Source organism: Argentina silus (assembly GCF_951799395.1).
Source record: "Argentina silus genome assembly, chromosome: 9".
NCBI classification, from domain to species: Eukaryota; Metazoa; Chordata; class Actinopteri; order Argentiniformes; family Argentinidae; genus Argentina; species Argentina silus.
Window position 1 is genome coordinate 13,258,712 of NC_139663.1, and position 22,023 is coordinate 13,280,734.

General features: G+C 43.9%; 2 protein-coding genes across 4 annotated transcripts; both read left to right on the top strand.

The window, feature by feature from the left end:
* Positions 1–1,414: 1,414 nt before the first annotated feature.
* LOC310809382 (bMERB domain-containing protein 1) lies at positions 1,415–12,383 on the top strand (the record flags this gene model as incomplete). Its single annotated transcript, XM_083676615.1, has 6 exons — positions 1,415–1,493; positions 7,347–7,467; positions 10,325–10,398; positions 10,526–10,640; positions 11,799–11,869; positions 12,265–12,383. The coding sequence occupies 6 exons, from the start codon at positions 1,415–1,417 to the stop codon at positions 12,381–12,383; spliced, it is 579 nt and encodes a 192-aa protein (XP_083532741.1).
* Positions 12,384–16,929: 4,546 nt separating this feature from the next.
* hmox1a (heme oxygenase 1a) lies at positions 16,930–20,122 on the top strand. Of its 3 annotated transcripts, none has more exons than XM_083676612.1 (7): positions 16,930–16,995; positions 17,134–17,179; positions 17,301–17,412; positions 17,637–17,852; positions 18,468–18,740; positions 19,271–19,319; positions 19,411–20,122. In XM_083676612.1, the coding sequence occupies exons 2-7, from the start codon at positions 17,139–17,141 to the stop codon at positions 19,539–19,541; spliced, it is 822 nt and encodes a 273-aa protein (XP_083532738.1). In that variant the 5' UTR covers positions 16,930–16,995; positions 17,134–17,138; the 3' UTR covers positions 19,542–20,122. The 3 variants fall into 3 exon arrangements, with proteins under 3 accessions (XP_083532738.1, XP_083532740.1, XP_083532739.1); XM_083676614.1 differs by having other exon boundaries at positions 19,414–20,122; XM_083676613.1 differs by lacking the exon at positions 16,930–16,995 and having other exon boundaries at positions 17,076–17,179.
* Positions 20,123–22,023: the final 1,901 nt, after the last annotated feature.

Here is a 22,023-nt window from a genome sequence, read left to right on the forward strand (position 1 = left end):
AAATAATTATACTTCTACTTACTGTCCAGCTATTATGATTCCCTGATAAGGTACATGCAGTGCATACAGTATGCCGTGTTGTTCACGTGATGTGATCGAAACTTACGACTGTGAGACGAGGTGACAAGTATACGGACGGTGTTTATTTGTACGTTTCATCATTGCTATTCAAAAGCTGTCAAACAACGAACATTTTAGAAGAATGATTTAACTAAAAGCTCTCTTTTCAATATAATCTAATATCATTGTAGCTTGCGAAATGTGGTGCCGTTATGGTCTGCAGTGGAGTGGATTTATCATCTCATGAAATGTGCATGCCTGACATCTTGTGTGTGTGTGTGTGACATCCCTGTGTGTACACAGCTGTTGAATCCACACCGACGGTGGATGAATGAAGCTGCCCCAGGGCTTGGAGCGCTGCCATCTACAGGCCAGAGGCGGCACCTGCTGCTGTCTGCCCCCCTGGACTGAGCTGGGTGATAAGACGCAGTGTACACAGAGGTGCAGTCTATGCAGAAGCGCCATCTGCTCTCTCTTCCCGTCAGGCAATCCTCAAGGGCCTCGCAGGATACTGTAAATGGATGTCATCTTCAGCATTTAGTTAACAACTCAATCAGGCATGATGAATATGAATGGTGTTAGCTGGAATCACACGCGTGCTTGGCTCTTTAGATGCAGATACTGGGAAGCCGGCCCACAAGTCTCGGCTGCAGGCGGTTTTCTTTTATGTCTGCTTAGTGTTTGATACTTGTCTCGCATTTGCCACGTTGGATGAATTACTGAAAGAATAATTTATGAACTCTGCTATAGATTACCCACTGCTGCTCTTTGTTTTCATTTACATTTAAAGAAGGAAAATAACATAGCCCTATTTTTTCTCCATCTATTATTCGGAAAACCTAATTTGTACCTAATAAAACCATGTAGTGTTGGCCTGTTCTGTTTTGATCAATGTTAGGTGACATCACATTATGGTTAGAAGCATAACAATGACATTTTTTTCTTTTTTTTAATTATGTTTATTTGTATGGCTCGGTGGCATAGACATGGTTAATATGACAATTGGTAATATTATGTACAATGCAGAATGGAGGGTCTGATGAGGGTCTCATTGTGTCAGATAATGTTCTCTGCCAATCACAAGGTGGCGCTTCACGGTAACTCGAGCCTCTGACTCATGCGGTGTCCGTGGTGCTGAAATCCGCGCGTGTACGGTAGTCTTCAATTAAACAGCAAAGACAACGGATCAACATCTGTTCTTCACGTGCTGTTATTTCCACTCGGTAACGATAGTTCTGCATGGCCTCGTGAATACGTCGTGTGATGGTTTTGAAATAATTTAGAATATAATTGTTATCGCCTTGCTGCTAAATTGAAATTATCAAGCAAATCTGAAGTCTTTCAAACTGAAGACATGGAGAAGGAGCGCAAATCCTCCAAACAATATGGTTCTTTAGAACGGACCAAACTGGACGGACAAGACAAAAATAAAGGTGAGTCTTTTACTGAACAGTTTGTTGTACATTGAAAAGAAAGTTCCAGATAGATATGTACATTTTGCATAATCAATCAATCACTTAATATTTAGTTGAATATGAAATTATGATTAACTTGGTGCAGAAAACCCTGCTGTTTGCGTCAGTATATTTTCAGAAACTTGGGTTCGTTTCCTTTTCGTTCTAATGATCATAATTCCATCACTAACTATACCTATATGAATAATATGCAAGTAAAATCTAATATTTTTGAGATGTTAGGATGTTTGTTTTTTTAAAAGATACCATGAAACTCCACCTAATCCTAAATATACAAATAAATAAGTTCCCTGGCCTCTTAACCGAACAACATTACATTTAAAAAATACAAAAAAAGATTGTGTTAAAAAAAAAAACGGCAGCCTTTACTGACATCACTGAATATGTGAAACAAAGGTTACTCATAGAACCCCACTGTGAACAGCGCTCTGTCAGTTTGTCTCTGCCTGCCACATATAATGTAGAGATAAATGTCAACCAATGATCAATTACTGAATTCATAAAGGTCATTTCTAACTTAAAGCTACTGACAACTGTAACTTCATCATCATCATCACCATCATCATCATCATCATCATCCATCCTCCTCAATCATTGGGAGTATGTTCTGTATGGGTCAAGGACAGTCATTGAGTGGGACGGAGTCGGGACATGATGATATGATCTCTTCAGAATGTGTGGTACAGTGAGTGACTTCACAGGGACATATGTTGTTGTTTTTTTGGAGGGATCTGCATGTGAAGCAGATTGCACTACATTGATGTACGAAATGTACATAAAGTTTAATTAATTGATTGATTGATTGATGAATGAATGGATCGACTAAGGTATGGTATTGATAGAATGCAGTGCCAAAGTGTTGCAGGCAGTATGAGAGTTAACACAGTGTGTCACTTCAGTTCGTCACGCTACATCATAGAAGGCTACCACCTGTTTGTGACACAATGTGTTGACATCTTCAGTTGTCTGTTTAGAACAGATTTTGGTTAGTGTTAATAACAATCTTACTAACTACTAGTTGTAGTAGTCTTAGCTTTAAACAAAACCATTTTTATTAATTTATTTATACAGGTACAGTAAGTCCTAACAATAAACAAAACAAATAGCTTAAAACAGAGACGTGTTCCAACAGTGGCTGCATTTACATTTATGAAACATTTGTACATTTGTACATGGTTCTCTATGGCTCAGTTGGTAGAGCATGGCGCTAACAACGCTTAGGTTGTGGGTTTGATTCCCACTGGGACCATATATACTGAAAAATGTATGCACTCACTGCTTTGGATAAAAGCGTCAGCTAAATGGCATATATTATTATTGTTGAAAGCACGCTTTTTCTATTGTTTCTTGTTTGTCCTTACTCGTCTTCCGTTACGTAATTCCCTGTTCAAATTAATCTCCTGAACATTTTAGTAATGCTAATTTCAGGAGCAGAAGCGTAGGACATGAACAGTCACGAACGTAGAGAGATAAAGCAGTCAAAGAATAAAAAATTTCTTCCTCGAAAAGAGAACTTTGTGTAACAAGGCGTAGAGCAGAGAGGAGTAGAGCTGACACATAGGCTCTTTGAAAGTGATTCTGCTGTGGGTGCGGAGGCTAGCAGACAGCAGGGGAATGCTCTTTAAGACTGCATCTGAAGGCTGGGGGCGGCCAGGAGACCTAAACTGACTGAGTGACTGGAACTCAGGGGCACAAGAGGAGGTTGGGGACGATGACGAGGACTGAGAAGGACCGGGGGAGTTTTGGTACGAGCCGTAGTTCATGAAGACAATCTCCTTTCCCCTTCGCTTTCTACTCTCTGGCTTTGTGTTTGTGATGTACGCTGCAGAGCTCACCTGGCGGGGGATCAGGGGAGTGATCTGGGGGTGTCCTCAAAGAAACCCAGCTACACAACTGTGGCTCACAGTTAGTTAGTCTGACTGTAGTAGGATACGATCCACTGTCGAATTGTCTTAGACCAGTGGGGGCTGGGGGAGGCATAAATCGGAGGATGGGCTCATTTTAATGCATGAAACAGAATGAGGAATGGTATCAAACACAGGTGCGTTTGATGCCATTCCTCATTCCATTATATGCGTTACAGTGAGCCAGTGCTCAGATTTCTGCCTCTACCAGCCTCCCCTGCCACACACATAATACATTTGTTGCCCACTGCCTGTACACCTTTTCCTTCTGGCAGTGGCATCGTAAAGCACGAGGAGCTGTTCTGACTCACCCTTTTTTAGTTCTAGTTGTGACCTCACAGTACAACAACTCTACAGGAGGACAGTGGTGACCGTCGACGGAGGTGAGATGAAGCAGACTCTGATTATAGCCAGGCAGACAGACACGTAGACACACACACACACACACACACACACACACACACACACACACACACAAACACACACACACACACACACAAACACACACACACACACACACACACACACACACACAGCTGGGGTATAGTAGTGGTAATCCAAAGTGGCAGTTGAAAATAAAATTTTCACAACCAAGGCAGACAATTGACCTGAAGGTAGAACAGACAGCAGCAGACAGACAGTTAGTACTTAGTGGCTTTCTGCACAGTGCATAGACACTCACTGATTAGTGGAAAAGTTAGCAGGAGTTGTTAAAACATTAATGATCCCCATGATGATTTGTGGCGTGCGTGCATGCGTGCGTGCGTGCGTGCGTGCGTGCGTGCGTGCGTGCGTGCGTGCGTGCGTGCATCCACATGCATGCATTCGTGTACATCTGCGTGCGTGCGTGCGTGCGTGCGTGCGTGCGTGCGTGTGCATCCATGTGTGTGTTATCCCCAGTGATTTAGCCTGTTTGTTTCTAATGTTGTCTTCTCTGACAAGGTCAAGTAATTAAGAGCCAATCACAGCTCTGCTGGGTGAGTCATCATCGCTCCCCAGTGTGGAGGCCGCAGGGTGGGCAGAGCAGTCGAGGTGAATTACTGCACTACACTTACAAGAAGAAAGGAGAGGATTCATTGGTTCTGTAGGAGGAGAACCGTTCGAAGAACCATTTGTGGTTTCATGTAGAACGTGTTTATACACACAGGGGATCTACATGGAACCAAAAACAGTTATACTGTACATGGCACCAAAATGTGTTCCTCAATGGGTTCTCCGGGGGAGGCTGGTGGAGGTAGAAATTGGAGGACGGCCTCATTGTAATGCATGGAGCGGAATAAGGAATGATACGTGTTTGATACCATCCATACATTCTATTCATTACCATGACCCCGTTCTCCGATATCTACCTCCACCAGCCTCCACTTGGGTTTCCACACGTAGGACCGGAGACTAGCCTGGGAGCCCTTCTTTCTTTCTTGTTCTTGGTATAACCCTTTCTTCTAAGATCGTGGGCTTTCATTGGGCTGCAGAGCTGCGGTTATGCAGTGTGAAGTTGTCGATTCTTCAGGGCAGAGGCAACAGCTGCTGACTCAGGGAAGTTTCGAAGTTTCAAGTTTCAAAGTTGATTTAATGGGTTGCAGGGAGTGTATGACAGCATGATACAGTATTCTGACTCGCAAGCGTTTGTCTTTGAAAACACACAATGCAGTAGTAAACCAATAATACAGTTACATCACAGTAAACACCAAGGGAGGCTGGTGGAGGTAGAAATTGGAGGACGGGCTCATTATAATGCATGGAATGGAATGAAGAACCCATTCCATGCATTCCAATGAGCCCGTCCTCCGATTTCTACCTCCACCAGCTTTCCCTGCTTAGTATACTGTTGCCTTTATCCCTGCTGATATCCCAAGTCATTTATCATCATCACACTGCCTCTAGTTTTACTCTCCGTCACATTCAAGTGCCTCAGCCTTGGCGATAATGAGCCTACTTTGTTCGGCGTGATGAAAAGCTGTGTTTGATGCCAAACAGATGCTCCTGTAAGCAAGTCTTTGGAGCGTAACACTGAGAAACAAAAGATTTCACTAAAAGTCTTGGATTCAGCAGCCTTGTTCTCGGTTGTAGGCTGAAACACGTTGTGGAAAAAAGTGTGATTATCTTGTATTCAGAGTGCATTTCTAGACTCATGGTATCTAGAGGAAGCTATAGAAGCATCCGTGATATACTGTTTCGATTTACATTTAGCTCCGGATTATAGTGCACATTGGACTTCCGTCTTTCTACTTGCTACCAATATCAATGTTCTATACTGTAGTTTAGTGCCTAGACACTCCCAAGCGATTCAATATGTTCAGAAAATAGAAACACAAATTCTAATATTAAATATGTTTTCTCTAGTGTATTCCAAAAAATAAAATGATAATAAGTATTCCTTATCGTATCTTCGGAAAACTACCAGACTCTCCTCGTACTGGTGATGGCAATTAAATCAGTTCACTGATCTATGACCAATCAGATGGGCTGACCCCCCCCCCCCCGACAACACTGCAGGAGACAGGAGGTTTAATTGAGGAAATGTTAACGAGGCCAGCATTAGTGAGCTTAATTAACAACCTTAAACAGTTCATTGCTGATTCAGATTTGCTCGCCCGTGGTTCAGGGACGCTCAGCATGGTTCCCTGATTGGCCTTGTCTGACTCATCATGGATTCACCGACTTCGTTGTTTACTTTTTGGAATTAATCTGGCTTTTGGATCTTTGGAGAATTTCCTTTGGTCGATTTAGTCATTAATTCCTGGGACACGAACACGAGGATGCCATTGATCTGCAAAGAGTGAAGTGTGGTCAAAACGTACATCGTTTGGTGCAGGACTGAAAAAAAAGTCACCATAGAATGAATAAAGCACCTGCACAGGTGTTTGATCCCATTCCTCATTCCATTCCACGCATTCCAATGAGCCCATCCTCCGATTTCTACCTCCACCAGCCTCCCCTCATCCAGTAAGAATAACTGTGCATCAATGAATATTTGGAGCCTGACCAAAGAGAACTAATAACTGGATGAACTCCACTAAGGCGCTTATCAGTCAACCTGGTGGAGGTAGAAATCGGAGGAGAAAGGTACCATGCCAGCCGGGTCTGTCCAATGAGGAGGCTCACAGAGGCACGTTTCCTCTATGCTGGCCCACAGGGGAGGGAAACTGAGGAAGCGTGCTGCACACATGCAGTAATTATCAGAGGCTGAAGACAAGGGGTTCTGTCTCTCTCTCTCTCTCTCTCTCTCTCTCTCTCTCTCTCTCTCTCTCTCTCTCTCCCTCCTCCCCCCTACTCTGACACATGATCATTTGCTGCTCAAATGGGTAGAGCGAGCCGCGCAAGCAGTAATTTTTGAACCTGTTACCGTGGTGATGTGGTTGTGGTACAGTACGCGAGCGAGTGTGGAGGGTGTGTTGTGTTGTCAGAGCCATACTGCTTCAGAGAGGGAGGGCTGACAGGCCATATGTGTGGGCTGGGTTCTCTTCAGAAACAACAATCTGTGGACTGTATGTGCTCTCTTAACAGTGTATAGATATGACAGGTGCGTCCCAATAGTCTGTCCCTCCTTCCGTTCCATTCTATTCTCACTTCCCTCTCAAAATGCATTGGAGGGGAGAAGACTTAAGGTTCATCCCCATCGATGTTCTTCTCCAATGCTTTTTGAGGAGGAAGCAAGGAGAGAGGACGTGAGGAGTGGAGGAAAAAAACGGTTGGGACACACCCTCGGTCACCTCATTCTAACCTGCTTGTGATGTTGTTTCATGTTTTTTTGTGTTTTTTTTCATACATAAGAAAAATACTCAATGTTTGATTCATGAACAGTGGACATTCATTCGTTGTCATTCAGTCTTCACCATCATGCTGTAATAGCCAAGCAGCAAATGTCTGTTTGGTTCCGTCCTTGTGATCTCGTTTCCCTCAACAGAAGAGGACATTGTTTCGATGGCAGACTCCACCATCACGATCGATGACATCGAGGGGGAGCTGTTCAAGATCGAACGGATACGGGACGTCCTGGTGCGGAGGGAGTCAGAACTAAGATACATGTGAGTACCTTTATTCCCTGTCCATGGCACCACTGTTATCTGGTAGGATAGCATCTCTAACAGGGGAGGCTGGTGGAGGTAGAAATCGTAAGGACGGGCTCATTGTAATCTTCACCAAGACTGAGTCATTTATATCCCCTTATCAGAGAGAGTCCCATATTGGAGGGAGTTCTTAGAAGAACAGATAACCATTCTGGGCCTCTCACCCCAGTGGAGCCTGGGGGAGGTAGAAATCGTAGGAAATTGTAATGCATGGAAGGGAATGAGGAATGGTGTCAAATATGTGTGAGCCTGTCCTCCAATGAGCCCATCCTCCGATTTCTACCTCGACCAGCCTCCCCTGTCACACACATACAGTAACAGCCCTGAGTCCTGTCACGGCTCCTAGTGGGAAGATGAGTTTTAGCTGTACAAGGGTTGGCAGTGTATTCCCTAGGCTTACGCGGCCATCCCCCTTGGAATAACTGATGCTCTGCATCTGACAGCCACAAGCGATGGGAGCGATCATGTGTATGAAGGGGAAACACTGTGTGTGTATGTGTGTGTGTGTGTGTGTGTGTGTGTGTGTGTGTGTGTGTGTGTGTGTGTGTGTGTGTGTGTGTGTGTGTGTGTGTGTGTGTGTGGAGAGAAGAGCTATTACTCTTCCAGATCACATATTCTTTTGTCTTTTTTCTTACTACACATATTAGACTGCTTCTTAAAAAAAAGTCTCAAAGTTGACTTTCTTCATTATTTTGACGTATGTGTGTGTGTGTGTTCCTGGTGATGGTGTGTGTGTGTGTGTGTGTGTGTGTGTGTGTGCGTGTGTGTGTGTGTGTGTGTGTGTGTGTGTGTGTGTGTGTGTGTGTGTGTGTGTGTGTGTGTGTGTGTGTGTGTGTGTGTGTGTTCTTGCTGGTGGTGGGGGCCTACAGTACATGTGGGTAAGGGGTGATCCAGAGAAACAATAATAATGTTGGGCAGAAGGGTAGAGAGTCAGTTGCTGGGGAGATATGCAGCCAGGCACGTACAACACTCCCTCACCTTTACCCCTCAAGACCTCACCTTTCTGGGCTGGAGCTCACATAATCAACCCTGAAATGAAACGTGAAAATAAGTAAAAATCCTCTGATATGACATGTGCAGGATTCAGTGGGATTATTCAGTGGGATCTCCCTAACTATGATCACGGTAGGGCTAGTGAACCAGAGAATTAAGTAGATGCTACAGTATGGATGCTGAATGCAATGTGATTCTGTCTTAGTAACTATAATCACTATTGGGCCGGTGAACCACAGTACTTGAGCTCGGCATTCATTCAGATAGAGAGCCGAGGCACCGGAACAGCGTTTTCCTCCCTTTCTCACCTTCTCTGTGATATTTCTCCTCCTTCATCTAGCCAAGGATAGACAGGAGCATATTGACGCCTGTTTTTCGATAGCTGCAGCACTCACAGTCTTCTTGAGGCTCAAACCCAAGACACTGTTCTGACCAGGGGGCTGGGAAACGGGGAGAACACAGTAACACACTGTGTACCTTTAGTTTGCTCATGTGGAAAATTAATTACCGTTTGGCCTCTGATATGAGGAGAAGTAGCTTGTTTTTCTTGCCAACTTTGGCGGGAATGAAATTAAAAAGTAATAAGATAAGGTGATCAAGGTTTGCTTCCATGGTCTAATTTGTATGCAGTACATTAAGTGTATGCGGTTCAGTACTTTTAATGTTTTTTTTAAACACTGTCGACAGCTTGAGGTGGTAGGTTGTGAAAGGTATTAAACACATCGCTCTTAGGTTGAATATTGTCGGTGCAACCGCAACCTCAGCCAGAAAAAAATAAACTAAAGCGCAAGTATCATTCTCATTATATTATAGCAAATATAAGCTATTATGCAGGTATAGCATTCATTCAGGAGCATTCTATAGCTAACCACAGGAGTGTCTCCAAAAATGACACATTTCCTGTCTTTAAGAGGTTGGGGGTATTTCTATCTGGAAGGTAATTTACCTTTTGTCCTCCCCCCAGCTACACCCTCTCATTGAAATTACCAGTGAATCACCACACTGTGTGTGTGTGCGTGCATGCGTGCGACCCGTGATGTTTACATCTCCTTACCTGAGTCAATGAATGATATGATATGATGCATCCTCTCAGAGAGACAGGGAGTGACTCACTCTCTGGGGCAGCACAGCGCGGCAGGGTTATTTCAGCTAACAAACCTTCTGCCCACAACCATTAGTCTACCTGAAACCCGGAGAAAACATTATTCTCCTGCTGATTGCCACTCCTTTGGTGTTTTTCTGTGGCAAAGCTGCTTAAATTCCCATGCTCATGTTTGTGTATGCCAAGCAAGCGGTAGTGTCCTCTGTGGCTCAGTTGGTAGCACAGCGCTAACAACGCTTAGGTTGCGGGTGGCTCAATGGCTTTGTCAATAAGAGCACTTATGATTGATGTCATTGTGTCAGACCAGTGTGGAACAAGGAGAAGAGTAGCATCTGTCGATGGGAGACCAGATAACTGTTTAGGTGTCCTTTCCTTGGCTTAGTCAACCTAAAACAAAACAAAGTCCTCAAATGAGGTCCTCAGGTCCTCAGATGAGGGGATTGGGCAAAAAAAAGACCTGTGACCAGAAAAGTTGACTAAGAGCCAAGGAAAGGACAACTAAACAGTTTTGTGAATCTGTGAATCTGATTTCTGCTCCCCTGATGACAACAATAGTCAGAGGAGTTGGCTAAGGCACATACGTATTGGCGGGAACTAGGCTATTACTTAACATTGATAACCAGAGTCTTCAAGTAGATTGCCTCTAAATTTACAGTACAGTACATCCATGTGGTTTGTGATTAAGAGTGAACTGTATTTCTCTGTTTTCCTCGTTCACAGGATGGATGACATCCAGCTCTGCAAGGAAATCACACGGCTGAAACAAGAGCTGCAGAAGCTGGTGTCTGTTCCAGGTACAGTAGGCTAACAGCAGTGGAGGCTCTATGACTGTCGTATGAACACTCTATGACTGTAGTGTGAACACTGTATGAATGTGTTATGAACACTCTACGACTGCTGCTGTGTGACTGTTTGCTGCAGACAAAGAGAAGTCCCAGGAGGACAGGAAGAGGGAGGAGGAGCTACTGCAGCAGATTCACAAGCTGGTGGAGACGAGGGACTTCATGGTCGACGACGTGGAGTTTGAGAGGCTGAGGTGAGGCCGACGGCGGCCATTTTGTATTTTGCTCTCGGGTAAACAACGCAGAAAAAGCGTTGTTTCCCTTTAGTATAAGTAGTCTAGTGTTGAGTAGATGAGGGAGATACCAGCATATGGTGCTGTTACTGTGTGGTATGTGTCAGGCAGGTCGCTCGTTTCACTGTTCGCGGATCGTGGCTTTAAGGGAAAGGAGAGCTCTGTAGCTGCACGTGTCACCCAATTGAAGTGTATCTTTATCCGGTGTCAAAGACCATTCACGCCGCTGTCGGTGACTAACTCGTATGAGTCATATGTGTCATATTTGAAAGCAATTCTAAAGTTGAGCCATGTGTCGTGAAGTAAAATCCCACGCGATCGTTCCATAGAGTCTTTGTCTGTATGTGCGTGCGTGAGTGTGTGCGTGAGTGTGTGCGTGCGTGCGCACATGTGTGTGTGTATGTGTGTGTGACAGTAAAAGGATCTGTGGTTAGTGGAGTATTACTCCTTCATTCTGGGGGGCTGGGTTCAGTGTTGTGTGTGGCTGAGTGTATATTTAGTGTGAATGACAGTGAGTCACACACACAGAGGAAGCGAAGGCCATCCACGCGGTATTTGTTTACTGCACTGATAAATTAGCTGTCTGTCTTCCATCATGCCAGGCAGACAGGCAGCCCTGTCTCTCTGAGAGTGTTTATGAGTCAGGGGCGCCTGGTGGGTGCAGAAATCGGCGGACGGGCTCATTGTAATGGAATGAGGAATGGTGTTTGATACCATTCCTCATTCCATTCCATGCATTACAATGAGCCCGTCCTCCGATTTCTACCTCCACCAGCCTCCCCTGGTGTGAGTGACACTGTTGACAGCTCTCAGGAAGGTGGGAGAAACGTCATATGATTTAAAGTCATCCTGAGAGCAGATAACCGAGTAGAGAATGATATATTGTCAAAATAATTTCACGCCTCATATAAAGTTCAAGTGATTGTTAGATGAGATGTTCTGAGCCCCTCTGTTTTGTGTGTGTGTGTGTGTGTGTGTGTGTGTGTGTGTGTCCGGTGTGTGTGTGTGTGTGTGTGTGTGTGTGTGTGTGTGTGTGTGTGTGTGTGTGTTTTATGGCAGCACATGCTGTGAAAGATATACTGTTGTTGACTGCTTCCACCTTTAAATCTCTTCCTTCAGGGAGAGGGAGGAGGACAAAGAAATGGCTGACTTCTTACAGTCGAAATTCCCTAAGAAATCAAAGAAAAACAGTAGGTGCATTTGTGTTACCATGGTGCTTTGTATATTGAAGGTTGAAATCTAAGGCCGTTGTTATGCCATCTAATCAAACGGTATTCTACTAAGAGTTTGAGCTGCATGAATTCATATACTGTATGTTTAACTACATTATTCATAAAGAAATATGATCATGAATATGTATAATGATGATGATGATGGTTGTGATGATGAAGATGATGATGGTGATGGCGGTGGTTGTGATGATGATGATGGTGATGGTGGTGGTTGTGATGATGGTGATGGTGGTGGCTGTGATGATGATGATGATGATGGTGGTGAGCGTGGTTGTGATGATGATGATGATGGTGGTGGTGGTGTTGGTGGTGATGATGATGATGATGAAGATTCCATATTTTTTTTTTTTCAGATCTCACCAAGGACCAAAGGACGACCTCCAAAGCCCAGCAGATGTCCTCCCCCTTTGTCACTAAAACTGGACTCACTCTTCTGAAGGAGTGCTGCGGCTTCACCTGCTCCATCATGTAGAGCACCACCACTGTGCGTGTACATGTGCCTGTACGTGTGCCTGTACGTGTGCCTGTACGTGTGCCTGTACGTGTGCGTGTGCGTGTGCGTGTGCGTGTGCGTGTGCGTGTGCGTGGTGGTAACCAAGTGACGAGACAGACTGCAGTTGACTACAGCAGCAAGGGGAGAACATGGTGGTGACAATGTTTGATGCTGATGACGAGTGTTCAATGCTGCTTGACTTGAGTGTGTTTGTGGCTCTCATGCTTTGAGTATGTGTGTGTTTACATTGGTAGGGTTACGGTTAGGGTACAGAGAAACACAATTTCACCATAACAGAGGCTCAGGGGAGGCTGGTGGAGCCGTTCCTCATTCCATTTCATGCATTTCAATCAACCCATCCTCTGATTTCTGCCTCTACCCACCTCCGCTGCATAAGCTATATATTGCTGATGTCTAGATAATGTAAGGAAAGCTGTCTATAAATAATTCAACGTCTCGTTGTATTTAAAGTGATTTGTCACTGTGGGTGACTGAGTTTATAGGCTCATCGGGGGGGTGTTGAGTAGGCCGTTGAATTAATGGAAATTATTTTAGTCAAATAGTAATGATAGAATTCTAATGGAACCCTGTTCAATTAAAGTAATTAGACAGTATCGTGTGTCACTACAGTATAACTGCAATTATCCATTTATAATTAGTAATAATTTAGAATGCATCATGGGCTGACACACTTGATATTCCCCCTGGCGCTGATTACACTGATACTACATGATACTCTCTCTTTGTCACCAAGTGTGTCACTGCAGTATGTTTTACTTTCTTTTCTTTCTTTCTTTTTTTTACATTTTAGACATTTAACAGACACCTTTATCCAAAACGTACAACAAGAGTGACATTGTACTTGGTTCTAGCTGTTGGCTGGCTACGACACTGCTTGGCTTTCATCTCTCTGTCTCTCTCTCTCTCTCTCCCACCCCCCACCCCCGTCTCTGCCTCTGTCTCTGTCTCTCTCTCTCTCTCCCACCCCCACCCCCGTCTCTGCCTCTGTCTCTGTCTTTCTCTCTCTCCCTCTCCCACCCCCTACCCCCATCTCTCTCTCTCTCTCCCTCTCTGTCAGACAGTGCTGGCCCCGTTGTGACTCCCCTCTGGACTAGATGGGTTAATGTGGCCCCCTGTGGTCAGTTCTATCCGGTTCCTGGAATGTACTGAGCAGAATGACATCTTTCCAAGTTGTATACTTCCAAATACGGTTAATATTATATTTCTTTCACATTTGTTTTCTTTATTTTCTTTGGTGCTGATTGGACTCAAGGGAGCATGCTTTTTGCTTGTGATTACTTGCCCTTATTTGAACAGTAGTGGCAAACGTAGAGGAGTAAAAACATTAATTAAAAAAAAGTAGCGTGACTAAGTACTGCAACAATGACACTCGGGAGTTCCAAATACAGCCTTGTGAGCATAATGGAAATCCAACAGACCATGTCCCCCTGGCATTAGACTTGATAGCCGCGAAATGTATTGTTCACCTCTTATTCAATGACAGAACGTAACACTACTCTCCGTGCTGGCATTTATCAATGAGCCCATTCTACACAATGGAACAGTTCAATGTCAATGTTGTATATTAATTCTTTGTAGTGTGTGTCGTAACATGGAGTGACAACAGTACTTTACCTGGTTGGTAAACGGACCAGACCTGGGAAAAAAAAACACCTACTTGAAATGGTTTCAAATGTTCGAAAAAACTTGAGGTGTGCTTGATTTCAATTGTCAGGCACAATGGAAGTAATGGTCTCCGAAGGTAAATAAAAACATATTTCAAACCATTTCAAATATTTATTTTGCATCCGGGTCTGAAACTGACACTGTACGTTCACTGTTATGAACTAAAGAGCCATGTGATGGTCATTGCTTTGTGATATATTGTTGTTATTATTTTGTGTGGCTCTGAATGTATGAACCTTTCTGGTTGTAAATATTGTACTTCTTTGCAGCAGGTTTACATTGTGCGTGTCTCATTAAAGAGTTCTAATGTTCACTTGTTCTCCAACATTTTTTTTTATTTTCTTTTTATGTTTTAACGTAATGTTAATTTGATGTTATTAAGACCATCAACCCAGGTAGAAGTTAATGCGAGGATAAACGTCTTTTCTTTTCAAGGAAAAAGCTTAATTGAAATATCATTTTATTTTGCCTTCCTTTAATTGAATCTTGTGCTTGGCGTAACCTCTCGTCTCTGCTTAAGTCACAAGCATCCTTATGCTTCGCATTGTCAAGTAAGCGTTATAATTAGGGTCTTGTTTTTCTCTCTCTTCTTGCTTGCTCACAGCTCAGACACACCTGTGGGTGTTCAGGAACAATGACAGGCGTGTCGACAAACTGTCACCACAAATGCGTGGGGCCTGGGTTTTAACATCTTTAACATCTGACCTATTCCAAAGAGCATTCTGCCACATCTGTGTGCGCGCGTGTGCGTGTGTGTGTGTGTGTGTGTGTGTGTGTGTAACTGTCATGACAACAGCCCATGATGATGCCAGGCCGACGAACGATGTGTTGTTTCAGTACGACTATGAGAGAACCAGCTGTTTGCAATTTCTCTCCCAAGCACTTTCCCCTCACCTCAGCCCCCCGCGCTGCATTGCGCGCACACACAGATGACTCATCGAGGGGACTCAGCTGAGACGCATTGTGATCCTCAGTGGCTTCTCGCTCTGAAATCCTCCACACAATCGTGGCTGCATCTCAATAGTCTTTCCTCCACACAATCGTGGCTGCATCTCAATAGTCTTTTCTCCACACAATCATGGCTGCATCTCAATAGTCTTTCCTCCACACAATCGTGGCTGCATCTCAATAGTCTTTCCTCCACACAATCGTGGCTGCATCTCGATAGTCTTTCCTCTGTTCCTGGCATCCTCTCAATCCCAAAACACAGGAGAAGAAAATCTATGGCGAGGAACCTCAAAACATTGGATACCATTCCATGCATTACAATGAGCCCAGCCTCCACGGCTATCTATGGTTCAGAAGTTAAAAATCCCTTGACCCTCTGACACCTTGTTTCAAGAATGAGATACGGTTGAACGTTTTGGGCTTCATTGTTCGATTGACTTGATTGTATGTTTTTAAGGAGCCATCATTTTAGTTTTGTAGTTGATGTTCTTGTCTTATCATAGACACTGATACTTTACCAAAACTCAGCCATGTGTGAGGTGCTTGTGATTGTTGTGGCAGTTAAGAGAGGCTCAGCAAGCTGAACATGATCAGACTGTGTTATTACAGTACTTTTGTTTTCTGTGAAGAAGACGCATCGCTGCGTTTGATTTGCAGGCCAAAAAGCATATCGTAGACGGACCGCGCGGTGAGAATGCAGATGCGGTACTGCCGCCGACCTGGTCTAATTGGAGTCTGCTGATTCCCGGCTCGCTCGCCCTCATATGCAGCGTAGGTGGAGACGTTAAACAATCCCTTCAAAGAGAACAACACGCCCAACCAATTAGAGACAATTTCTGCCAAACAGATTTTCTCTTAACTCTTTTTTCTTCTCCTTTCATCTCCTCCTGCCCTCCTCCTCTTCCACCAGGCCCCACCTGGAGTTCTCCACTCACGTTGTATGCTTTTATGACTGTGAGCCGAGCACGAAACAGCCGCAGCAGCAGCAGCAGCAGCAGACGAATCAATTCCTTGTGAATATGACACCCAAGGCTGTAAGGGCTGCGTGGTCCCCTGCTATATGTTTTATCCCCATGACAAACGCCTCTGACACTAGTGAAACTAAATGAGGGATCTGGACGTGCATGTCAGATATGGAGAGGGAGAGAGAGGGAGACAGGGAGAGAGGGAGACAGGGAGAGGGAGCGAGAGAGGGAGAGAGGTGACATGGAGGGGAGAGAGAGATGACATAGGAAGGAGAGCGAGAGATGGTAGAGAGGGAGGGGGGGGGGGGGGGTATGGGGAGAATGAGATTTTCAATTCAACCATTCAACACCTGAAATGAATGTTATAAAGTGCAATGGCCAGAACACAAGGGGGAGGACTGTGCTTGAACTAAACCTTGAGTCAGCATATTGTATCTGTTACTGATTTCATCAACACAACCAGATGGGATCTAAATTTATTAAGGTAAGTAACCAAGACATGGCAGTTATTTTATAACCTCCTTACCTGTAGCCCTCCATCTGTCTAGAATGCTCTTCTAGAATGTCCTAGAATGTTTCAAATAAAACAGTTAAAACAGCCCTAGACTTACTATGACTTTGATATTCAGTGATCATGCTCACTCATGCTCCCCGCCCTCCCTCTCTGTTAAACCTGCGCTGTCATGTTAAGTTTCAGCTCCCCTCCCTCCCTCCCTCCCTCCCTCCCTCTCTTCCTGGTAAACCTGCGCTGTCATGTTAAGTTACAGCTCCCCTCCCTCCCTCTCTCCCTCCCTCCCTGGTAAACCTGCGCTGTCATGTTAAGCTTCAGCGTAGTGGAAATGACTCCACACTTTCATATCCTCTTTGATTCAGCTGACCAGTAGCGGAAGGCTAGGACAGGCAGCCATACATAAAGAGAGAGACAGGGACAGAGAAGCCACAGCAGCGGCTCAAGTTGACCATCTGAACACAATCCTTTTCAAGAGTCACAGGTAAGGGAATGCTGCGGACTGTTACGCACAGCTAATTACATATAAGTTCTAACTCTTACTGACCTGCTTATGAATAAGTGTAAATCTACTCATCTTATTGAGATGATAATGATAAATTCAACAGTCTTGCAATTGCAGAGATTATGAAGTCGGCACGAAGAAACGATATGCAGAGCCCTGGCAGGTACAGTAACTCACCTGAATCAATCAATAATTCAATCAATCAAACTTTATTTGTATAGCACATTTCATACATGAATGCCTGAGTCTGTATGTCCTCATTGTGTCCTCAAATGTCTCCTCAGTGACTTGTCAGAGCAAATCAAAGAGGCGACCAAGGACAGCCATGTCAGGGCAGAGAACACCCAGCTCATGCTGAACTATCAAAAGGGACAGATAGCACTTCCACAGTACAAGGTAAATAGGCTTCGCCAATCTTAGCTTCACTCAAAGATACTCTGCAGTACCAACGCTGTACAGATAACAATACAAACTCACAAGAATGTGACTTTCATCTGTACAATCATTGCTTTTTATTGTATTATTTTGCCGTTCTTGTTAATGTATTTCAGTTTGAATTTAAACTGCATGTGATTATCCTAATAAAGTTGATTTTGAAGTTGAATTCTATCCCATGGCAGCTTCTCCTGTGTTCACTCTACGAGATCTACAAAGCTCTAGAAGAGGAACTGGACAGGAACGCTTCCCACCCAGGTGTCGCACCCATATACTTCCCCCAGGAAGTGGCCCGCCTGGAGGCCCTAGAGAGAGATCTGCAGCACTTCTTTGGACAGGAGTGGCGAAAGAGAATCATTGTTCCTGCAGCAACACAGAGCTATGCACAGAGACTTCGAAAGGTATTATCAAAGAGATAATATATATACAAATACCAATATATATATACCATATATATATATATGCTACTGTGAGACTACAGTACTGTTGTTTAACCATGAGAGATCAATGTGCAGGGATGGCCTACTACCTTGAGGCCCAGTCCAGTGACATGTCAACTTTGTTCATTTTGTTTGTCAATAAAATTAACACATGATGCTAGAAGATGTTTTTAGCCCCACAAAATAAAACAGTACAGTATGTGTAGTTTTTGAGTCAAGATCCAATTCTCCGGCTGTCTTGGAAAGTCTCTAACCATGACCGTTTTTCGTTTGCGAGACTACTTGCCTGCAGTGGAGGCTGGTGGAGGTACTGTAGAAATCAGAGGACGGGCTCATTGTAATGCATGGAACGGAATGAGGAATGGTATCAAGCACATGCCATGCATTACAATGAGCCTGTCCTCCAATTTCTACAGTCATCGAATTCTACCTCCACCAGCCTGGGAGTGCAGTGACGTAGCTTTCCCTAGCTGGAACCCGTCTTTCTGTTCTGGAACGCATCACTGTCACATGAGGAAGTGAAACTACCACTGAACGAGGCCTTTAACAATAACCGTAGTCTTCTCAACTTTACAGATTGGCAGAGATGATCCTAAATTGCTGGTGGCCCATGCCTACACCCGTTACCTTGGTGATCTGTCAGGCGGACAGGTTTTGGGGAAGATTACCCAGAAGTCATTGGGGCTGAGCGGCAGAGAGGGTCTGGAGTTTTTCTCCTTCCCCGGGGTGTCGAGCCCCAACCGCTTCAAGCAGCTGTACAGAGGCAGGATGAACAGCATCGAGCTGACCAGTGAAGAGAGAGAGGCTGTATTGGAGGAAGCTGTCAGATCGTTTGAATTCAATATCCAGGTGAGAGAACGAGAGGGAGGACTGGTGGATGAAAGAGAGATTGGGGACTTTAAAGTTACATTATGGAGGATTTGCCTCTGGGGGTGCTCTTGAGCCAAAAGGGCCCAGGTCCCCTAAGTAGTCCGAAATAATGTCCAGAAATGGCTTCATTGGACAAAAAGGTGCATGCTCATGAACATAAGCATATTCTGAGTTTGTGAGCCTAAAACGAAGGATTGTGTGGTTTAATAAGGATGATTGGTATTCTATCATTTGAGTATGATAACACTCAAGCTCATTTGAGGTATATAATTTTCATTTGAGGTATATAATTTTCATTTGAGGTATATCATTTTCATTTGAGGTATATAATTAGCGGATAAACGTTCATAATGTACATAGTGATAATAATAAAAAACATAATTGAAACTTGCAAAGAAGAAATGAACATAGGAAGTGAAATGGGAAGGCCGTGTGAATTATGCAGCGTGAGGATGTTGCTAGCTTCTGCGAACTGGTAATGACTGCATTTTTTATGTTTCTCATTACAGGTTTTTGATGATCTACAGAAAATATTGAGTGTCACAGAGGAAAACTATGGTAAGACTACCAGTTTAATCTCTGGATGGACAGATGTGAACTTTCACTTTGATGTTTTCCTATCATAATGCAACGTATTCTTTTTATTTAGCAGAGGACCAACTAAAGGCCAAGTCACTAAACCTCCCAGCAAGATTCCTCCACTCTTCGTCCATAGTGCAGTTTGCTCTAGGGGTTTGTATTGCCTTGGCAACGGTTGGAATGGGAATCTATGCATTCTAGACCTATGGAATAGAATCTGAAATGCTGTAAAGAACAAACATTAAATGTTCCATTTTGTACATTGTTCAACAATGTTACTTCCCTAATCATAAACACCTTGAGTGGTATGCACTTAAAGCACTTTGTTAACCCTGCACTGTTGTTAATGCTTGCAACAAAAGCTTCCAGAAGTATACTGTATGTCAATGTGATACAGTGGAGGCTTGTGGAGGTTGAAATCACAGGACGGGCTCATCGTAATGCATGGAATGAAATGAGGAATGGAATGTTTGACATGATGATACTGCTTTACGTTGAGCACGTCCTCCAATTTCTACGTCCACCGGTCTCCACTGATGTGATAACGTGAATTGCAATTCCGTACCATTGCAAGTCTGTAATGCAGTGTATTTTATTCTGCATACCTTATCATGTGACAAACCAGAACATTTTAGTTAAACAAAATGTAAGCCTAATTTTCGAATTCTTCTAATTAGCAATAAAGTCATGTTTTGTAATGCTGTTTGTAACCCCTTCAAAGCCATATTATGCAGTCGAAAAGGAGAATTTTCTTTTTAAAAACGTTCTATCATTAAACAGTATGCACATTTACTTAATTTTGTAAACTCATTATTTCGTGGGGTGGAGAGAGAGAGGGGGGGGGTGGTAGGAGAGAGAGAACGGTGGCAGAGAGAGAGAGAGAGAGAGAGAGATCTATCTATACCATGTAACCAATGTTGGGCTTCCATGTAACTTCAATAGGGACTCTATGTGACTGTCAGGGAGAGGGTTGTCATAGTAAGGGAGATATCAGGGCCAGCCTGCTGTGAGCCTCTGGTTTAGAGGGGGGATATCTCGCTCCTCTCACAAAGGAGCAGGAGAATACCACAGCAGGCCGTAATGACACAACTGTACAACTGAAAGCAGTCACGGTTCTCAGGTTTTGTTCCCTAGCAACATATCATGGAAGGTGACTTTCATTGTGATCTCATTATTGACAAAATGTTGAGAAATAAAGGCTTTTTAAACAGGATTTGTTGCGGTTGTCGTGACAGCGGTATGTGAGCAGTACCGTGGTAATGGTGGTTCCTTGAGTTATCTTGCCTCCGGAGTGATAGAGTGTAAAAGCTGAAGAGACACATGTTCTAAAGCCTCACCAGGGGTGCATCCCAATAGTCTTTCCTCTGTTCCTCACCTCCTCTCTCCTTGCTTCCTTCTCAACAAGCTTTGGAGGAGAAAATCTGGAAGCTGAGCAGTGTAGGCTGGTGGACGTAGAAATTGGAGGACGGGCTCATTGTAATGCATGGAATGGTGTGTTCGATATCATTCCTTATTCCATTCCACGCATTACAATGAGCCCGTCCTCCGATTTCTACCCCCACCAGCCTCCCCTGGAGCTGAGGCTATCGAATGTCCTCCCCCATACAAAACCTTCACATTGTATATAATGAGCAGGGACACCTATAGGGGCAACCTTGTAATCTGTTTTATGGATTTATTTATTTACTTAACCGTTACTTATCCAGGTTGAGATACAAACTCTTTTTTAAGAGAGACTTGGTCCAAGATAGCAGACCATCATTTACATATTTACAATACAGCTGAGAATAATTCATCTAGTGTACTTCTTTCATCCAGGCTAAAGAATGATCTTCAATATATCAAGGTACTGTTGATTTATGTTCACTCATATCTCTTTTAAATGTGGGATGTGCAAGGAGGGATTGTGGTGGACCACATTGGGTCAATACCGCCAGAGACAGAGGAAATTACATTCGCCAGACATTGACTTGGTTCCAAATGGCGTGGAATCCGTTTATGTTTTCAACTGATCTTTATCACGTCGGCAGTGGTGATGTGACGTCTGTGACATTTCTGCCGATTGGCCGACCACCAAGATTTTAAAGATTGAGCCCCTGAGCATCGTCAATGGAATGAAAATAGTGAATCTGCACCAGCACAGCCAGATTGCATCCTCCTCTATGCAGTCCTAGGGACAGATAGAGTCAGAGACTTTGCCATGTATCAAAATAAAAAATGACCCTGCCAAGACATCGTTTGTAATAAAATCCTTCTTTCACTGACTGATTTAATAGCAAGTAAAGGGACTTAGCGAGATGGAGCTAAAGTTAGCTCTTTAACTCCCTTAGCTCACTTCGTAGTATAGCCCTCGAGAAGTTGAAAGGTGCGTTTATTTATTTTAAAATTTTTGAAAGACACATTTGGCACATTTTGGTCACAGGGAATGACCAGTGCCTTACTTTGTATGTATGCTGTGTGTGTGTGTGTGTGTGTGTGTGTGTGTGTGTGTGTGTGTGTGTGTGTGTGTGTGCGTGTGCGTGTGCGTGTGTGTGTGTGTGCATGCATATGCGTGTGTGTGTGTGTGTGTTGCCCTCTGTTGTGCTGTGGTTGGTTGGTTTATGCTGTAGTTGTCATGTCAGAAGCCCCCTAGGTGAACCAGTAAACCAGACCAACAGCAGAGCATGAAGCTGACCCTGCTGCC

Bases quoted from the DNA above. Each gene is read 5' to 3' on its own strand.
- hmox1a (XM_083676612.1), top strand. From the start codon at position 17,139: ATGAAGTCGGCACGAAGAAACGATATGCAGAGCCCTGGCAG. The intron at 17,853-18,467 runs GTATTATCAAAG...TCAACTTTACAG, and splicing joins ATGCACAGAGACTTCGAAAG to ATTGGCAGAGATGATCCTAA. The intron at 18,741-19,270 runs GTGAGAGAACGA...TTCTCATTACAG, and splicing joins CGTTTGAATTCAATATCCAG to GTTTTTGATGATCTACAGAA.